The sequence below is a fragment of the Pleurodeles waltl genome, chromosome 9, assembly GCF_031143425.1.
Source record: "Pleurodeles waltl isolate 20211129_DDA chromosome 9, aPleWal1.hap1.20221129, whole genome shotgun sequence".
NCBI classification, from domain to species: Eukaryota; Metazoa; Chordata; class Amphibia; order Caudata; family Salamandridae; genus Pleurodeles; species Pleurodeles waltl.
Genome location: NC_090448.1, coordinates 515136743 through 515158402, shown reverse-complemented (window position 1 = coordinate 515158402; position 21660 = coordinate 515136743). Strand labels below are relative to the sequence as shown.

The following is a 21660-nucleotide window of genomic DNA, read 5'->3' as shown; positions in this document are numbered from 1 at the left end:
TGTTAGACCTGGCATTTCCTGGCATGGTTTCCCTGTACATTTTACTTCTGATCTCCTGTTTTTGGACTATGTGCTGTAAATCGCTTTTGCTGGTTTTGATACTCTGGTCACTTTACCACTGCTAACCAGTGCTAAAGTGCAAGTGTTCGCTGCCTAAAAGATATTGGTAATTGGTTTTCCATGATTGGCACATATAATTTACTGATAAGTCCCCAGTAGAGTGCACTATAGGTGCCCAGGGCCTGTAAATCAAATGCTACTAGTGGGCCGGAAGCACTGATTGTGCCACCCACATGAGTAGCCCTGTAAACATGCCTCAGTCCTGCCACTGCAGTAGCTGTGTGTGCAGTTTTGTACTGCAATTTTGACCTGGCAAGTGTACCCACTTGCCAAGCCCAAACATTCCCTTCTACTACATGTAAGTCACCCCTAAGGTAGGCCCTAGGTAGCCCCATGTGCAGGGTGCAGTGTATTTAAAAGGTAGGACATGTACTGGTTAGTTTTACATATCCTGACAGTGAAATACTACCAAATGTGTTTTTCACTATTGCAAGGACTATCTCTCCCAAAGGGTAACAGAGACCTGCCTTTAAATGTCTTTTAAGTGTAGTGTCCCATTGGGAGCACATTGAGATGTGGAGTTTGGGGTCTCTGAATTTAAAACGTGGTAGATTTGGTTTTTAGACTGTTTGAAAATGCCACTTTTAGAAAGTGGGCATTTTCTTGCTTAACTATTCTGTGCCTCTGCCTGCCTGTAGAATCCTCGTCTGGGTCATACTGACAGTTGGGCTGTTTGTGAATTCCCTCTAGACAATGACACAAAGGGAGCTGAGGTGTGTCCTGCATATCCTGATCAGTCTTCCTGGGCTAAAGTGGGAGGGAGGAGCTGACACCTGCAGTTGAAGGACTGTGATCCTCACACAATACAAACTCCCACCCCCTGGTGTGTATCTGGAGCAGTGCAAGGAAGAGACAGGGTTTTGTGCACTACAAAGACTTTCCTTTGAAGTTTGCCTATTTCAAAGGCAAAAATGAGTCTAAGTATTGGACTGCTGATCCCACACCTTCAGATTACTTCTGGATCAGGAGGAACCTCTGCCAAGGGGAAGAGTTTGATGCTTGAGGAGGACCTGCCATTCTGCTTGTTGCTTTGCTGACCTGCTGCTGCTTCTGCCTTTAGAGGGACAGGACTGGACTTTGCTTTCTGAAATGCTGCTTGTGAAGCTTCTCCAAGGGCGTGAACTGAGCTTGCCTCCTGGTCTGAAGTCTCAGGGACATCAAAGACTTCATCTGCCAGTGCCTGAACTCTTCTGCTGAGAGTCCTGACTTGCCAAGTGTTGCCAAATACAGTCCCTGGGCCCTCAGAAGTGGAAGCTGGTAACCTGTGGGGGAATATCCATGCACCGCTGTGTTAGTGGCACAAAGATTGATGCAGCGCCTGCACAGTAGCTGAAAAATCAACACATCGCCGGTAACAGCGACGAATCGCCAGCTCAGCATGGATTTATCGCTACTGTGTGTCTGGATTTTCCATGCATCATACCTGGGCGTCAAAATCTTCAATACGATCACACGGACCCGAGGCTGCTGATTTGGAAACTGATGTATCCCTTGCCCGTCAGAGAAAGAATGCGCGGCCTCACTTGCGACTAAGGAATCAACGCATCGCTTACTTTTCCGATGTATGCTCGCCCGTGTGGCAATATTTTCAGTGGATACCAATTACTTTGTGCTAATACAACGCATCCATTGATCTCTATGGACTAAGACTCTTTTCACTTTAAAAATTCATATATTTGCTTGTGTATGTGGGATTTTTGTCGTTTTGGTATTTTTTTATTTAGATAACTATTGGCTTCTTTTCTAAACTAGTGTGGAGTCCTTGTGTTGTGTTTTCATAGTGCTACTGTGTGTGTTTATACAAATACTTTACACATTGCCTGTGAGATAAGCCTGACTGCTTGTTCAAAGCTACCAAGGGCTGAGCAGGGGTTATCTGAGCTGTGTATCTCCCTTACCCTAACTAGAGAGAGGGCCCCTGCTTGGACAGAGTGAAAACTGACAGCCAACCAGAGATCCCACATCTAACAACAATATTTGGGACTCAATATCTTTGTCAAATTATATTTATGCCTCACTAACCTGGCATTGTATCCATGGAACTGAAGTGCACTTCTTTTTATGCCAACATGCATATTTAATCAGGAAAATCGCCATTACTCACAGTGCAAGAGAGCCAGTGGCTGAAGTGGGCTGACATATTCCCTCATGCTGTATGGTGTGTTGGGAGGAAGCAAAATGTGAATGACAGCTCAACAGGCAAACAGATGAAGAGGGCTGTGCCAAATGTAATGGTGCGTTTGTAATAAGAAAACAGAGCAAAATTATTTGTACTGGAGCAGAGATTCATGTTTCACTTTTTGTAATTGGAAAATAGACTTGCTTAATTCTTTATTATGAAAAAAAAGGATAAAGCAAGCACCCTCAGTAGGTTCTATTTATTGTACTGATTTACAAATATGTGTTTGTTATGTGTCGGAGTGATGCTTTTTTGTTTCACAACCTATTCAACGAGCTGCAACAAAAGAATTAGTTCTATTTTATTTTATGTAAACTAGTCAGTGTAGACCATAGATCTCCAACCTTTTGTGTAATAAGAGCTGGTTATGTTTAATAAAAATCACGTAGATCTACAGACAACACTACATTAGTGGCCACCCCATGCAAGGATGCTAGCAGTGATGACCTCAGGGCATTAGTCAGGGTTTGCAGTAGTAATGCAAGAAAGGATTTATCAACCTGGAATAAAGATATATTATGGAGCTTCAACCATTTTTCTCCAAACAACATCTTATGAGTTATGAAAATACACACATTTTCATATTGAATACATACTTTTCAATTTTGATATACTTATGTTAATTCAGCCAAGCAATAGCCTTCAATTTAGTAGGATGAGCAACACATAGGAGAGCTTCTTGCAGGTAGCTAGAGAACTACCAGTAGCTCACAAGTTACTCGCTAGATTTGCCTGCTCTGCTCTAGAGAGTCTATTATCTAGGAGTTTGAAAATAAAATGACCAGTGAATGAAGAATTGATTTTTCTGAAAACCTTAGGATGAAAAATAAATGCACAACTTCATCCTAAATACTATCAAATTTGACATAAAAGTATGCAGTTTGTTGCATTTACAAATAAAAAATCACCAAATTATGATATTGCAAAAGATTTTCACAAGAAGTCCAAACACTAAACATATCACTGCTTTTTCTCAATGATTATGTATTGCTCCAAAACCAAGAAGTGCACAAGGTTTACATTTTTCAGTTCAGTAAGCAATACTCATAGTCCCACAGTGAACCCATAAAGTAGGGGTGTCAAATATAGTTTCAGGACCATCCCATACCTTCAGCATTACCACTAACTGACATAGAATTGTGTGTTATGTGAGTATTCTGAAAGTATGTAATTGATAGGCTCACCTAGAAAGATGCTTGACAACTGTGCTACAAATAGTTGACATGACTTCCAGGTTAAACCCGATTTCATACTTTGTTTCTTGCGCTTTTTAGTTCTTGTCCTGGATTTATAAATGAAGACCACAACTACAAATATCAGCTTGCAAACAAAAAAAAACAGGACTGTATGATCTACTCCTTGATAAAAATCATTGGTCATTTGCAGGAATTGGCGATGCCTATATCTCCCTTCGAGATTTGGCCATGATCAGGTAAACATTGTGCCAAATGTATCACCTGGATCTTTATGCATGATTCAAGTAAGACTGAAAAAGTATAAGTGTCTAGGTCACCTTAGCAAGACTGGAAACCATACTGAAAGCCCCAGTGGGAGTTAATTAGGATGTATGATTTTTAATTAGAGGTGGACACTGGGTTGAACTTCTAACTTTGCTTCTATCAATAGGCTTGTGACGTGTCTTCCTGTGTAAAATGAGGTAGACAATATGAGGGTATAGCAGGCTTGAATCACATTTTGGGAGGAGAAATGGTACATAGATAGCAAGAGACAAGACAGTGACAGAGAGAGAGAAAAGGGGGAGAGAAAAAGAGCACCATGAAATAACAGGCTTCAGATCATTTGTTCCAAAGCTTATTTTGATAGATCTAATTTTATTAAGCATGTTTTTGTTTTGTTTTATGTTTTAGCTTATGAGGGGGATGTTTGGCCATCATGCACAGTTTGTAATACCTTAACAGGGTGCTGCTACAGTTCTTGGTTACCAACTTCTTTTTGTAGAGCAGTACATGGAAACAGGTCTTCCATCTGCCAGAGCTAAATGTCTGTAAATATTGTTACCAAAGATAATAATTCTTTAGGAATTAATGCGATGGGACAATTAAGGCCTCACTGGTAAAAAAATGAACTTATCAGTTTAGCTTCAAAATCAATAAAGCATATAAAAAAACTAAATGCATCAAACTGTGGCATGAATAATTTGTTTTTATTCTACAATACAGATTAAATTAATGTTTCTTTTTGACAAATTGCTTTGGTGCACATGGTGTGCAGTGCACAAGTTTGTAAATCAACCTCATATAATTATATACAAACCCAATTATATATTCAATAAATTCCCAAAACAAAACAAGTGGCCCTCAAAGTGCTTGTTGATACGATAGGTTTATGTTTTACTCTTCTGGCAGTCTACAAAGCAACCTAAAGAAAGTTGCGGTCAACCGGTTTGTAATGCATGCCGGTCGTGTTCACAGCTGTAATCAAAAACAATTATGATTCTATTGATGTGTAAGCATTTCATCTCTATTGATTCTTAATCCATGGGTTGTCATCTGGACTGAAATTAAAATTAATGAGCAGCGATCCAGACAGAGTTCAATAATCCTCTGAGATGGTAGATCACTATAATGAAATGTGAAAATAGGAAGGTCGAAGTATCCTTTAGGGTTGTGTTCCATGATCAAGTTAAAGACACATTAATAAACTTTTTGTGGAATAAGAGGGTAAGTAATCAGGTATGATTAATGTGAGCCCTGAGCATCTTGCTGCTGTGTCCAAACCATCTTCAAGTATCTTCTTAGTTGTCTTACTAAATACGGCTACAATATTTTGTTGTGGTGAGTGGGAGCAGCTAGACAGGTCTATAATGCACAGGGTCAGCTGGGTCAACCATGAGTTTTTCAACTAAGCAGTGGGAAATGTATGTTCAAGAGCCCTAAAAACTGATCAAACACCAAAGATTGATTTACAGTTGATAGCAGTGGTGAGTAATTTTCCATCATCAGATGCAGCATTGTCCTCTTTATAAGACATAGATCCAGTGGAGATACAACATTTTAAGTCATCATAGTGCTTTGACGTTTTATTTTGTAGTGGTTTCAAAAGTGCGCTTTTGCAAGATGACAAAATAAGATATTATTGTTATAAGAGAAAGAGGGGTGCATAGTGAGTGATAGCAAAAAGGCCATGTTGACTACCAAGCGGGTTCCTTGTCTATTATGAAGAATTTGTTTGTCCTTTTCTTGTGTCCCTTTATCTTCCCCAGCAGATATGCCCCACATTGTCTCCTAAGTGCCCCTGATCTTGAGTGGGATGATTGTGTGTTCTTTTTTGGAAAAGAGGCTGGTGTTGCCTTCAGCTTTCCTTTTAATCCCAAACAGCTATTTATAATTTTATAAGGACTGCTTTGTCACTGCAGTGACCATCACAAATGCCACTGTACTCAGAAATGGTAAAGATGTCTTTCCTACCAGTTGACATAAACTCAGTCATTCTCATTACCCCCAGCTATAACCTAGCCATGGAATACATAATTCTAGTTTGCTCTATAATTGCAACCACCTACAACACTTTTGATTTGATTTTGTATCTTCATTTGTAACTACCACTGAATTGGTGTGTGGTATAGCCAATATGGATTGGTTTAGGCTATGGACACGCATTCCTATAATGATGGCAGTGGAGGGGTGGCCTCTAAACAGTGATGCCAGTGACGCTTCACAAAATCTGTAAAGTGATCACAGAGTAAATGTTCTGACACTGTGGAACCTGTTACTTTTGCATTTAAATTACCATATTTTCAGTTATTTTTCCAAACGTTCTTTTAATACTCTCAGTCAATTCTCAGATTGAATAATTGTTACCCATCAACTAGTAGCTAAGTGTTGATTCTAAACATTATGGAGCCAACAAAGCAAATACAGATAAGAAACAGAGTACTGTTGAGGAATTCTTTGTGATAAAACAGATTGGATAACATCTGCTTGTTGAAGTACTAACATTTAAAGTCTTAGGTGTAGCAGCTACAGAAATAAGAATAATCCTTGTATGATGTAAGGTTTATTTATCCTATAGAGCAATTTGTGCCAGATATACTCAACCCATGTATGGCATGTACTCTGTTATCTATATCCATGAATCAAGAGAAAACTCTACTTCAGAAAATATGTTGAACAGCTCAAGATATGCTTTTTTCCTTATCAGATACAATTAGTGCTCTATGGATTTCAAAGTGATATTTTAGTAATAATGATGAATTGCCTAAGAGTTTTGTTGTGTCTTGTTTCTTTGCAAAATTATGTGCATAGTGTTCAGCAGTGATGTTTCTAACATAAGATGTAAAAGCCAAGGGCAAGAACTATCACTGATACTACACCAGTCTACAGCACATATATATTGAATTACCATTCATAAGTATGTTTGGTGTCTGAATGCTTGGCAGTGCCTTATATCCTGAGATTCACTGGTCCACGCCCAATAAAATCCATGAATAAATAAATATAAAATGCTCATCATCTTGCCCACTCCAGATTTCTAGATGGCTTTTGGATTTTAGGAGTATTGTTCCACAGATAAATATTTTCTTTTACACTGTGTTTATTTTCTTTGGAGTTAATTCTATGGTCATATAACTACTCACACCCACTTTTCTATTGTGTGTATCCATAGTTACACTGTTGAACCTCTCTTCAAAGGAATTGTGAATGTATTTCTCTATGTATAATTAACAAGTGCTCTTTCATTTCCCTAGTATGTACCTGCGTTGTGCACAAGCGCTGCCATCAGCTGATAGTTACAGCCTGTACTTGCAGTACACTAAAGGACAAAGGCTCTAAGGTACATTAGTATGGTAATATTATTGTCTTGTTATCAGAATTACTAGAAGCCTTCTTCAGGTGTGAACAAGAAAAATCTAGCTTGTGATTTCCTCCATTAGATTATCAATAATTGTTTGAACAGTTCATTTTTCTGGTAGAAAATGTGATAGATGCTTTAAATGTGTATGGTGAGGTATGTTTTATAGCCAAAACTGAGAGTCTTGTTGAAAACAGTAATAAATCAATTCAAGTTAGAAGTTTACTGCTTTTTTCAATTGATTTCTCTGCATCACTAAAATATTTCACTCATCATTGTGCCTGTAAATTCAGTGTACAAATGCACAACATCACTTCCTAAATTGAGAAGGCTTCCATTAAATAAGAGAACTTTCATCTTTACATTTCTACTCATCAGATATAACACTGATGTTTAAGTAGTCTTAATCGATTCAATATTTACACTATGTACATTTGAGTTGTTATCTTCACTATAATAAGTGAGAGCCTGCAATCCCTATTTTAAAAGCCCACCTCTAATTTTCTTATTATATTTCACTCATTACATTTCTAGTCATCTGTAATACATTATTACAGTTGAGATGTGACTAAAAAATGCCTAGTGCCACAGCTAGCAGTTGAGGTGAAAGGCAGGTCTGAGATCACAATTGCAGCTGCAGTTTAAACAACAAAATAGAGAATAGTTTTTTCATTCTTATGTTCAATTGTTTTTTAAACAAAAAGGGATCACTAGAGTGTGATATGTATCAACATTTATTTTTTGGATGCTAAATGTCATTAAAATAATGATATACCTTCTCTGCGTTTTTCTATATATTCTGAGCTGCAGCATCCTGTAAATCTGATTTACATTAAACTGATTCTAATATTTTTGTGCAACAAAATCACCAACTGCTTTGGTGTGTTTAATTTTGCAGTAATGATTATACTCTTTTTCTTCATGTACACAAACATACCATCTCTTTCATATAAAAATGAAAGAGATAAAGTAATTAAGTGTGTTTTTTGGGAATGGGGATGGTGTGATCATGTATTATAAAAAAATAAAATATCCTCTGCTGTTGAAGCCCATGACCCTATAAAGGAAATCATCTTTCGGCCTAATTTCTCTAAATGGTCACACACTCCTCAGTGACTTGCAGTTTCCTTATAATGTATGGCTTTGGGTACTTTATCCCATTTAAGTAATACAGGACAGTGCTGCAATCTGCAAATGTAACATTGGCTTCCCATAGTTAGTAAGTAGGGCTCTACAAATATTAAATTTTCTTCCCCGGTTACCAATTTTTAACTCAGTTTAAAAAGCTGAAAATGTGCCGAATTGCCAAACAAAAAGTTGGATAACTTTTCCAAGAATTTATATTTCTATATCAAAAATCACTATTCGTCAATGGTGAATCAATTTTAAATACAAATGTGTTTTTATTCAGATAAATAGTTAATACTAGACTGAGTTCGGTCATATTGAATTTGTTTTCAGTTTGTAATATGATTTTGTGTTAAATTTATTAGTAGTGAGAACCATGTTTTTTAAGAACGGGTTTGTTTTTGTGAGCTGATGGCTTTGGAGAAGGGATTAACTCACAAATGCTTGTATAGCAAATACTGGCCCAATTCACATTTTGACCACCCTAATACTAACACTGGTGAATGTGTGGACTGGCAAACGCAACTACAGAAATTAAGTCTTCTGGTAGCATTCAGTAACTCATCAAATGTGATTGGTCCTTCAACTCAAATGAATATTATTTGATTATAGGGTACCACTTGACAAAGTATATCTATTATACATCAATAGTATACACTATCAGCCTAACAAGGAATGGTCATGGATTCACTGAAAAGATGGCTCCTAATGGAGTTTGTCAGTTCATTGGGATTCAACTCTGCTCCCTGTGGCCACTTTCATCCACTTCAGTGAACTTATTTATCCTCTGTCTTTCTGCTTGAAAAGGCAGAAGCAACAAAACAATATCAGCAGATGTAAGATGTTTTTTTCTGAGTGGCCTATGTGAGCATGATATTGAGAAAAAGAAAATTATGGGGTGCATATGTTTGAAGACTACTTATGCTAGTGGACTATGTAACCTATAAATTAGTATATAGACTGATTTTCTGTTCTGGATTCAAATTATCTGATATCAAAACACTCCTGTGATGTGCTGGTGATAGGCATAAGAATGTATAGAGTACATACTTAAATAAGGTGAACTAATGCCAAACAACAGTTTTCATTGTTGCCACCATCACTGGTAGCTTTGTCAGTTTGGATCCACACATGGCAAATTCAAAGGATTTCTCATTAATTAGCAAACAATTACTCAAATACAATGAGCACATTCAGTACCACATAATTGTTTCCATATGCCTCTCCTGGAAGCCAAATGCATTAAACTAAAGCTACTTTAGATGGTGAGAGAAAGAGAGCAGAAGAGTGAAAGTATGAGTAATGGTGAGAATGAGGAAGATAGATTTTAAAGTTTCTCCAAATTCAACAATTGCAAACATTGTTTGTGTTTCATAAGGCAAAGCTGTCCCAGTAAGGGAGAATGCAAACACAAAAGGCTGAACCACGTTTAGAGAGCTCCCAGAAGAGATAAGGCACTGGCAGTCTACAAGAAATGTAGCAATAACATTGATGTTTCTTTGAACCCTTCCTTTTGAGTCTGTCTTCCCTCAGCTCCTAATCTTGGGGGGTCCCTTGAGAGAAAAAATCTTCTCTGGAAGGAAATTCTACTTGATCTTCAACAGCGTATCTACTGCCTGAGAGGTCATCACTTTCCAACATTACTCATTCCTGGCACCATCTGCATGAACAAACAGGCTGAAGCTCAGAAATATCAGTCTGCAAGTAATGAAAAGAGTATAATTTTAGTATATATGTTTGCGAAACAAACAACGACACAAGCCTGTAAGAAAGAAGCAATGAAAGAGTCGGTCAGCCAAAACCTGGATTAAACAGGTAAACTATCTGGCAAAATGTCAAACTATGGGGTAACACATAATAATAATTAAAACAAGCTTAGGTGAAGTCAAGTTAAAGACACACTCCAAGATTGAGACAACAAAACATATTTGAGAGTAAAATTCAAGATTCTAAACCAGGATGTAGAGGTTAAAATTGGTTGTCAAGCCCAAGGACCAGAATGGAATAGATTCTTCAGCACTCACTGTTCATGGAGTATATAAACAGTGAATAGCCTCATTCACCATAGAGCAAAACTATTTTAAGAGGAGACATGCAGACCTTTTTCATCATGTCCCCACTAATTCCATTTCTTTAAGCATAATCATAATTACTTCAGCTTATGAAAGGAACATTTTCAGCGTATGAAAGGAACATTTTTTTCTCATTGTGAAGAAAAGTGTTGTGGGTAATAGTGGAGCCTGATTTTTTGTGAACTAATATAATAAAGACATTTTTTTTGGGTACTGTTGTAAACATTGATAAATCATGATTCTGTTTGAAAAACATGTTATTGTGATCTGAAAAACTGGTATTGGAATGTCAAATTATATCTAGTGCTTGTATAAGGTGATATAGCATGCTAATGTGGAAGAATCATCTGTTTTGCTGTGGATTTGTTTGAAAATTAATTCAAATGTTCCTTTCATAAGCTGAAGTAATTATGAATATGCTTAAAGGAATTAGTGGGGACATGATGAAAAAGATATGCATGTCTCCTCTTAAGTAGGTTTTGATCTATGATGAGTGGAGGTATTTGCTGTTTATATTATTCGAAAGTAACCCAACCCTCACTGTCCTTAATAGGTACACCCTCAGCTGTGTAAATCCTATGTCATAAAGTCCATCCAGTCCAGGCTGACAGACCTCGCTGACAGCCTGTCACACAGCTCTGCTTGTCTGCTTTGACTGAAAACAAAAAGAACAGCTGCAGGAGGGGGAAGGAAGGCATGGAAGATGGTGGCATTTGGATAAGAATGGAAGGAAAAATATTTTTTCACATTTAGGACAGGGAGAGACACCATGGCTCCCCTTTAGTCCTTTACCCCCACCTGGCAGTAATAAGAAAAGGCGGATGATTTTGAAGGCTATACATAACATATAATTATAGATGGATAACAATGTGTTACTGGGATGTTTTCCACCTCGGGGTTCTGAGTGATATCATAGACAAGGCAAGCTTTGCTCTCATTGCCTGTTTGATGTCACTCAGAAACCCTTGGTGAAAAATCTTCAAATAACTCACAGTTGCCCATCTTTCATTCTATACGTTAAAATTAAGTCACTGGTAAAACAGTCTGTATGCAGGGTAGGTTTTCATTCCATTGTAAACTTCTGTTACAAACTTATACTTCCTGGACTCGTATTACAATTTTTATGACACCCTTATTAAAACGGTGCCCAAGCATTATTAGTTTTCTGAAACTACTTTTTGGCAGATATTAACTTGTAACATAAAGACAGACATAGGGCCTGATTATGGCCTTGGAGAAGGGGATTACTCAGTCACAAACGTTACGGATATCCCATACACCTAATTACAAGTTCCATAGGATAGAATGGAACTTGTAATACGGCGGACGGGGTATCTGTCACGTTTGTGACAGAGTAATCCCCTCTGCCAAGGTCATAATCAGGCTCATAGCGTTTGTTCAAGTTTAGATACAGGTGGTTCTTGAAAATTTTAATTTTGAGACTGTCAAACTGAGAGTAGAGATTTTGTAAGAAATATTGTAGGAATGTAGAATTCCATAACTTTGTACACACATGCCCTATTGGGATAATAGTTGTTTTTCCTCTCCATGAACTAATAATTATAGCTAGGGTTGGCATCTGAAACATGATCATTTTTGCTGGTAGCACTGAATAACTTCATTTCTTGAGCTTCAGTTGATGGCCATTAGTGCAAAGGAAGAATTATTCAATTATTGTCAAATCAAACACTTCCTCCAAACGTTTGACAAATGTCTACCTTCTCAATACTGAATTTCCATCGCATTTACAGGATGAAGTCGGAAATGATTTAAACCTTTTAATAGGCAAGCAGAAAAGGAGATTGTGCATGAACGTGGGCTTTTGCTTTCTTAATTACAATCAATCTTTGAGGTTATCAAATGTCAATGGACAGAATCATTGTATGATTTAGGATGTAATTTACTCCACAAACTTTGTTCAGCAATTCCAGCTAGCTAACCACATCAGGGACATCATGATCCAGGAGAAGATTATTTGAGCATCAATTGATCATTTGATCAAGAATGGAACCTAACATAAGAAAATTAACATTCCAAATACTTGAAAGACTCAAACTAAAATCAGAAATAGATTTATAGAAAACATTGCCTTAAAGTGAAATCTGTGGGATCAGACATTTGGATAGCCAACGATGGAAGGGGCTCAACTAAAAAATATGTGTTTTTCTATGATAATTACCTTCTCTTTGTGGTACCACTTAATTAATTTATGCAACTCTGCTTGTCTGCTTAATATATGTTTCCAGTTTATTGATATATTGTTTGTAATTTTGTGATACAAATGTCTATATCTGAGCAGTGTATGTTGTCAGTGCCAGAGTTAACAACTACAAATACAAACAGATAGCAATCTTAGTATTATGGTTTAAAGAGTATAGTTAAAATTCCATGGTAGCCCAACTGGAGTAGATAAAAGAACATCATTTTAACTGTTTTCTGTGACCGAGAAGAGTGGGTTGGGGTCATACGTGCTTCCAGTGGTTGCTAAATCAAATGCTATTTAGGATCTGGAGGGAGAAATTCATAGTGGTACATGAAATCTTGTTGTGAGGTTTAAATAACACAGGCAGGACACTCAAATCCATGTAAAGGGACATATATAAACAACCAATAAGAATGCTGACAGCCTGCATAGTGGGAGCAGCTTGATGGTTCTATCTATAATTATGGAATGTTCACCATAGGGATCCTACATGCAGAATAGTACAATACACACTGTGCCTAAAAGGTGAAGCAGACCATTGATGTGCAGATGATAATGTGAGGAGTAGAGTTGCATTATGGGCTCTCACAGCTATGACATCTGGAGTCAAAGTGATAAACTAAGAAATCCATGCACAAGTTAGACTTAAACTGCGCTAGGCTTCTTTTAGATGGATAAACATATTGAGCATCAAATGGTTGCTGTTGGTTTTGTTTCCACTGAGCATTGTCCATTAAACAGTGACTGCTGAAAGGCCTGTGCAGAAAAACAGAAAGTGTAATATGCATGTTTGCTGCAAAGACTGGTTATGATCTTGCAGTGCCTTACTGCCTTACAATGTTGAATTCAGTTTCTGCTTAGATGTTCTTGCCACTAGGGTATATTTTGAATTTTTAGCTGCATTTGTGCTGGAGAATTTTCTGTGAGACGTTTCCTGAAGAAAGTTATATTTATTTCTATTACTTTAGGGCGCAATCAGGAGATTACATTCACTGTGGCTGCTAAACAACCAAGTCCTTCATTGACAAGTCAATGGTGTTCAACTGTGTCTTCTTGAAACAATTGAAAATAATTCTTTGTTGGTCATGGCGCATTATACATCTGTGGTGCAGCGATTCATGTTTGAAAATGGATGTGTTGTCATGATGTTAAATGGAGAAGCCCTCACAAGCAAAAATGTGGGTCCCAACAATCTAGGACAATACCTCTTGGCAGTAATCTCCTTTGCAGGGAGGCCTTTTCTGGATTGCTGGGTGTCTTGTCAGCTCCAATTTGCCGACAGTGTCTGCCTGAAGAATTCTTCAAAAGTGTCCTGAGCCTTTCTACTATGTTTTAGTGCTTGGCAGATGTTTACGTTAATTTGCCTCCCTCTGCTTTTGAAACATGGCATGTCAACTTGTGTCAACATGGGGGGAGTGTCCTAATGCTGCTGGAGAGAGCAGACCGGTCTGTGAGCTCCCAGTGGCAACGCAGTCATCTAACACTATCATGCCATACTTACTTCCCCATGATCCCAAATCTAAAGGGCAGATGTACCCTCCATTTACCCGCATCACTGGGTCACCTGGCCTCTGGAACAGTGGATGCACAAGGGGGCCTGATACTGAGGTGGAAGAATCTAAGATGGCGACCTGCGGAGACCAAAGAGACCCCTGAAGTGCTGTGAGGCCCGGTCTAGGTGATTGGAGGAGGAGCGAGCGAGGACTGGTCCCCATTGACAACCACCCACTCCAGGACCAGATGACAACATGAAGCAGCAGGAGCTGGGGCTACCGGCATTGGGCTGCCGACATGGGCCTGCAGGGATGTGATGGGTGAATCGTGGTGGGGGCAATGATGCCCTACCTGCCTGGGCACTGTGCTGATGAGGCCTGTAAAGCAGAGGTGCACCAACAAGGGGAGGGGGGCTAACTGAGAGGCCTTGTTGCAGTGCTACTGCTGCAAACAATAGTAGTGAAAGTTGACACGAGCCAGACATGGAAACGCATTGTGCACCCCTGGGCCAGCCTGCTGAGTACCCAGAGCTGCTGCATGGTCTCTGGGGCCCCGTCCTGCACTGGACATGGTGGTAGCTCTGCCCCACAGTCAGAGGTCCCACGGGGAGGTTGGCAACCATCTGGGGTAGAGCGCCACGTTCTCTACCTCCTTGCTATTAAGTCAGGGACCTGGAGGCTCCCCACTAAGCAATACACACTGAAGACTGATCAGGGACACCCCACAGCTCACAGCGGTGCCCCCTCACCCGAGTACTTGGAGCTGCCAGATCCCTGGTGGTCATGGAGAGACACTGAAAGCTCAGGGGAAAGGGGGGAAGGCGAAGCGTCGATGTCCTGCTCTCACAGCAACCTGAAGGAGAGGGCTAATCGCTGTCCTCCTACTGCCCTGAAAGTACACTGAACTCCATCCTACTTGCCATCAAAGAAACCAGGGAAGCATTGCAGCATAGGTAGGACACAGTGGTGGCAGACTTGAGCATCCTACATCATGACCAGTGGAAATTGCCAGAGTGACTAACCTCCACGAAACACAACACTATCCGCGGTGAGAACCCTCAAAGACTGCATAGTGGATGTAATGGAGAAACTTTGAATCCTGGAATGCAGAGCAGAAGATGCAGAAGGTAGGGCATGCAGGAACAACATACGAGTAGTTGGGTTGTCCGAATGGATATGAAGGGAAAGGATATGGTTGCCCTTCTGGAGACCTGGTGAAGAAGTCCATGGCATCTGAGGGCCCCCTCCTTGTTTTTTCTGGAGTATGCCCATGGGGTACCAGTGAACCCCCCCTCCTGGAGCCCTGCTAGGCCCGGAAGCAAGATTTTTACATTTCTGCAACAGGTATCTTATACTCAAAGAGGTACAAGGCAAAGAGGTACTCATGGTTGATAATCATAAGGTGATCATAAGGTGATGTTGCTCCCAGATTTCACCATGGCAGTCCAAAAACAAATGGCCTCTTTCATGGGTGCAAATAAATGCCTCCCCAGGTGGAGATAAAAATATGCCATGTAATTCCCTGCAAAACTGAAGATCATCACAAATGCTTGCACCAAGGTTTTCACTGAGCCACAGGACATGTAGGACTGGATAAACTCACTACTTGGGGTAAAAGAAATACCGCGACCCACACCATACAAACTGAATCATATGCGCCATGAAACCCGAAATAGATTTACACAGAGAAACTTGCCCATGAAGGAGCAGACCCAGCAGGATGCGAGGAGGACAGTCAAGGCCACAGCTAGCATTGGCTCACCCAGGGTGCCATCTCCCCAGGTTGGTAAACAGAGCTCCACAGAGGGGACAGTCTCGGACCCAGGCTCAGATTCTACCTTACATATGTACTCCAGAATTGAGATACTCCAAGTCATGCCAGGATCTGCAGATGACCTGGGCTGAAGGCATCCTTGTGAAGTCTTTCCACAGGGACATTATGATTCCGGGACTGATAGGGTCTGCTTTTGCTACATACGGAAAGAGATGTTGGGGCATGGCGGTGTGGGGCCCACACTGAGGCACACTGTTATTATTAAGATGTTTGGTGGATGTGCTGGATCTTTCTGGCTTGTCTTCGTTGTGGAAGCCAACACCCAGCCAAAGTTACTCATGCCATTCACACACAAGTTGTTGATTGCTCTACTTAGTTTGGTTGGTGGGGGTGTTTCCTTTCTATCCTGGCCTGGAGGGATGGAATTTACTGTTGCGGTAAAATGGACTGTTACCTGTTTATGTTAAACTACTGTCTGCATCAGTGGGGTTCACTAGGGGTCGCTGGCACCACTCCTACCAATCACAATATATTAGCATTGTTTAGCTAGCTGGGTATGGCAAGGGATATAAACTAATTCAAGCAATGACTGGGGGCTGAATACTATGGCAAAAAGGTACAAGGTCCAGGCATATCTGAAACTGCAGGGAGTACATTCTTCCCAGCTACAGGAAACCCATCTGCCTGCACAAGTAGGGGCAGTCCTCCAAAGGAGGTGGTGGTGGCATTTATATTACACAGCTTGGTCTACTTTTTCCAGGGGAGTTCTTATATTGATGAGGCCAGGTTTTCCATTCCAGGCCTTAGATGAGAAGATTGGTAAGTGGTGCTTAGCAGGCGACTGGGGGACAAAGACGTCACAATAGTTAACATATACATGCCCAACCCAGACCACGCTTGATTTTTTGACAACTTTTCCCTTCCTCATCCTATTATCCACTGCAGTGATTTTAACTGTATCACATTGCATCCACAGTTGAGAGACACCTCTGTGATACGGAAGGCGAATAAATTCCAAACCTGGAAAACTCAGTGGGGCCTGCTGGATACAAAGAGACTGACACACCCGGGCAACAAGGACTACTCCTCTCATTCTCCATTGCATGACCTCCATGAACGCTTAGACACTTTAATACCCACATTATCCATACACACACACTAATGGCTCACTCTGAATATATGGCTAGACCCTTTTCTGACCATAACCCATTTCTCCTGACATTAGCCTGGGTACCGACTCCATCTACAACTTGAAGACTCATAAGTGAAAATTTGGAGAGCTCGTCTTTTCGCCTCACAGTAGAGAAGACGATCCACCAGCACTTCGCAGAGAATGCGGATACGGCTTCCCTTACTCTGACAGAATGGGAAATCTTAAGGTGGCACTTAGGGTACAATGCATAGCTAAAGGGGTCCACAAAACTCTTGTATGTGAGGTCCTGACACCGGAGCACACTCTCAGGCAACAGCAACGAGACAGGCATGATGACCCTACTTATCATCCGGCGCTCCTAGAAGCACAAGAAAAACTGGAAGAAATAGTGGAACAACTCGGCTACATGGCCACAGCGCATGCAGAGCGTGATAAATCTGGGACTCTGTTAGCCTGGAATTAGAGGATGAAGATGTTGGTAGGGTATATAGTCAAGCTGAAAACAATGAATTGTTTGACAATCACTATACTAACGTATACGCCCAGCGAGAACAGGCTGCCCTTGCAGCCACTCTGGGCTAAATTGCGTAGCTCTGTTTCCCTTCCTTTATATGTAGCAGAGAGGTTGAGAGTGGACGTAACTGTGTAAGAGATAACAGCAGCTATTAGGCACATGGCCTAGTGAAAAGTACCAGGATTTGACAGATTCCCAGTGGAGTTCTATGCTAAGTGCAGCAACTTATTGCCACCCTTCCTCTTTGAGGTTTACAAAGTGGCTATGGACACATGTTCTCTACTGCCAACTACGTAGGAGGCATTAAGAATCCCTCTGATCAAACCTGAGTGCCCTGCTCATAACATTGTAGCATATAGACCACTGTCAATGCTAAATATTAATTTCAAAATACTAACCAGGATCTTAGCCTTAGGACTTCTACCCTATATGCATTACATTATGCACCAAGATCACACTGGATTTACACTGAAGTGAAACACCGCTTTTAACATCTGGAAAGTCATGGCACTCCAGACAGCAACCCCTCAATTAAACCCTGAGACGGTAGTGATGTCAGTGGACATAGAGAAAGCCTTTGACAGTTTAGACTGGTAATACTGTACGCTGTTATGGATAGGATGGGAATGTGCAGGGACTTTATTGCCTTGACCAAATTTTTATATATCACACCCTACAACAAGGGTGTGGGTAGGTGGGGTAATCTCTGATTCATACAATGTAGAGTGGTGCACCCATCACATAGCTTTGTATAGCGATGACATGTTACTCTTTCTCAATGATAAATGAACTGACATAGACAAAGCCACCCGATCCCTACATGACTTTGGAGACCTAGGGGGACTAAGAGTGAAGTGGCAAAAGACTTGTTCTTTTCACATTGCTACCCTTAGAAGAGGATGGCCTGGACCCTGGGGGTCCCACATGGGAGCAGAACTAATTTTGATATTTACAGGTCCAACTCTGTATGAACAAACTCAACATCCTGAAGGGAAATGTGAGGAAAGTGATTTGTGCTCTCTATGCCGGAGTAGGGCTCTGAAAGACACTCCCCCTTTCAGTAATGGCTAGAGTTGTGGTTGACTAGACTGTTGTAGTACTTTACTACACCTCCCATAATCATACCCAGAAGTACATTCAGGGAAATGAGTACACTACTAGTTGGGTTTATTTGGAATAGGAGTCGGTGCAGTGTGGTGCTGATGAAACTCCAGTGCCTGAGCCATGATGGTGGCCTTGCGGTGTCAGATTTTGAGGCATATTATTTAATGCATGGGTACGCGCAAAAAATTTCCAGGGGGTCGAAAACTTTGGCCTGTTGTGTGACAGATGGCCACATTGATGCCAGAAGACTGGCCGGTGTAGTCCATATATAATAGCAACCGAGGCCACACAGACGGTGAACATAACAACTGACTTGCCTCTTAGTTCACTCTTTGCATTGTTGCCAGGGTTGGGAGAAGAATGGATGTTTCTAAATTCCTGTTTGCAAATTATCACTTAAAAATACTTCTAAATGTACTTTTATACTAAGGTGAAATGCACCTCTTTGGATTTTTATGGGGACGTTCACATTTTTTCATGTTTGTTGCAAGATGTCTTTAAAAATATAGTGTTCCTAAAGTTAAGTAGTGCAGTACATCTTCCTTATTTTTTATTTTATTTTTTACATTAGTTAATAAGGTACTCTAGTTGGAAGTAAAGGCTTGTCCCTTTAGGAAAAATTACTGCTCCCTTCAGTAAACAGGAGCCCAGTGCTGCTGTTCTTTGAGGGGCTGCATGTAAAGGTCAGAAGGGCCTCCGGCCGTCAGAAGGGCCTCTGGGCCGTACTTTGAGTATCACTGATCTAATGGCTTAAATGCAGTGGGTGACACAATGAGTGGGAGCTAGGGCCTGAGGAGAGATCGGGCAGGGGGCAGACACGCCTTCACTTAAATAGTTCTCCCACATAATCTTTGAGCCCACGAAAGTCAGAGCTGAATTTAGGAGTTTACACATGGTGGCTAAACACTGTCAGACAAGCTATCTGCAGAAAACTAAAACGGAAACACCCTACTCACTGGAGTTGGATATAGGTCCCTTTACAGATACCCAAAGTCGCCTGATGGACTGGCAGCATTACGCATTGAAACACTAGGAAGACATAATGGCATTTACTAATGACCTAACTGACCATAATTCAGCACTAGTGCTTTTGGTTTGCCTTTTGGGGCTTTTTCCTAGACCAGCTAAACTCAAAGTGACCACCAAATTTAGATTTATAGAGCTTGTGCTATTGCCTAAGACTTATCACTCTTAATTGGAAGAGTCCCAAGGGCCCACAATTTGCAAAGAAGTGTAACGACCTAATATGTTGGACTGACTATGAGACTATTAACCTTATGAGGGATGCCAACAGGGGAGGGTCCCGATGGAGATGGCCCTGGCATGGGAGGGTCTACTGGGTGAGCTTTGACTAGATGTGGACTGCTTGAAAGAAGGCTCCCCCACACCATTGACAGACCTGGAAGTAGATTATTTTGGAAAAAAGACCCACCCTCCCGGACTGGGATCATGCCCAACTCGACCAAATCCTCTACCTAAGATCTAAGCCTTTGATTAAGCAGCTCGCCCCCTGACATTCCAAAATTTTACTTCAGAACAGACAGTGGAAGTAAAAGGACCTATCGGAACTCTTCCCTTTGGGTGGTAATTGGACTGGGCAAGTAAGTGGGGTATGAGATTGTTACTAGTGTTCTAGTTCGAATGGCATCGCTGATGTAGTAGCAATGCTTTGCTGTGGTGTATAATATGCTAACAGCAAAAATAAAGACCTGCAGTGCCTATTGCAGGCCTTATAATGTTTCGCATGCAAGTATTGACTACCACTGAATGTACCATTTCCATCTATATTATGACCCATCATGCTTAACACGTTGTTTCTCACTGAGAATGCCAATAAAATGTGTTTAAAAAAATTGGGTTAACAGAGAAATTGCAGCGTACTAAGAAGTGTGGCTGATATCAAGTATTGATGTGTATGTAAACTGTCAAACGTTTCAAGAACAATATACAGTTGATATTCAAATGGGACTTATGTTGAGTGAGTAAGAAGTGAATTTGTTGGTGGTGAGAAATCGCTGGGTGCTGCAAGCCTAGTGTTCTTCAGGAGCACATGGACAAACCATTAATAATAGCTCATGGTTGAGATTTATGTAAAGGCAGAGTTTTCTTTTAAGGACAATCAACAATCAAGGCTGATGAAAGCATCTTCTCTCTATGCCCTCCCTCTATTCTACATGTCTGATAGCTAAAAATATAGAGTTCCACTATAACTAGGTATTCAGTGTTAAAACAACAAGCAACGGCAAAACCAACATGTCTTTATAACATGATAGTTGTGCTAATGTGTGCATGTAAAGTATTGTTTCAAAAAGAAAAAGAAAAAACTTCTCAAAGAACTGGAGTAAAAGTAAACATTTCTTACGGGCTCTCAGAACTGTACAGTGAATTCAGCGGTTCAGTCCTTACAAATGGCACACAATCTAAACAAGAGGTCAGAAAGCAGAAATTCAGGCAAAATCACGCCAAAAGATGCCAGATCTAACATCCCTCATGACAAAATCCTTCAGTGGGTAGAACACAATGATTGCCGTATTGATCTTCGGCTAGTTTCACAGCACAATGGCATCCGCGTGATCCTCAGAAGCAGATTACCCATACAACATAAATCATACAGACGGCCATATTGGGGAAGGATTGAAAATATCCCTTTCTAAGGATGCCAAAAGATTTATAGAATTTGAATATTCAAAGTCAGCATTGACAACATTTCTAGCTATTCTCTCAGCATTTCTGTGGGTTTCTTTTTATTGATTTGAATCCTAGGGCTCAGGATTGGTAGTAGCAATTTGAGAAATTTATTTGAGTGTTCTTGGCAGGAGTTGCAGTTTAGCATCAAGGTTACATATATTAGAATAATGAGACCTAGGTGTAAATCCCTGCTTCCAAACTTAGGGGGTCATTTTGACCTCGGCGGTCTTTTTTTAAGACCGCCGAGGGACCGCCGTGCGGAAGACCGCCAGTGCAGGCGGTTTGCCGCTCGGCCTATTATGACCGTTGGCAGCCCTCGGTCCCTTTACGGACGGAGAGCCGCCAACAGCCATACTGGCGGGAGGCGGGGAAGTGGAGGTTGCTCCACCTCCACCGCCACGCCAACAGAACACCGCCCAG

At 40.6% G+C, this 21660-nt stretch overlaps 1 protein-coding gene across 1 annotated transcript in view; it reads left to right on the top strand.

The window, feature by feature from the left end:
- Positions 1–21660, top strand: part of PRKCH (protein kinase C eta) — a 656855-nt gene that overhangs the window by 342768 nt on the left and 292427 nt on the right. Inside the window, exon 5 of the mRNA XM_069207402.1 lies at positions 7008–7093. Within this exon, the coding sequence (XP_069063503.1) occupies positions 7008–7093 (86 nt within the window). The remainder of the gene's footprint in view (positions 1–7007; positions 7094–21660) is intronic.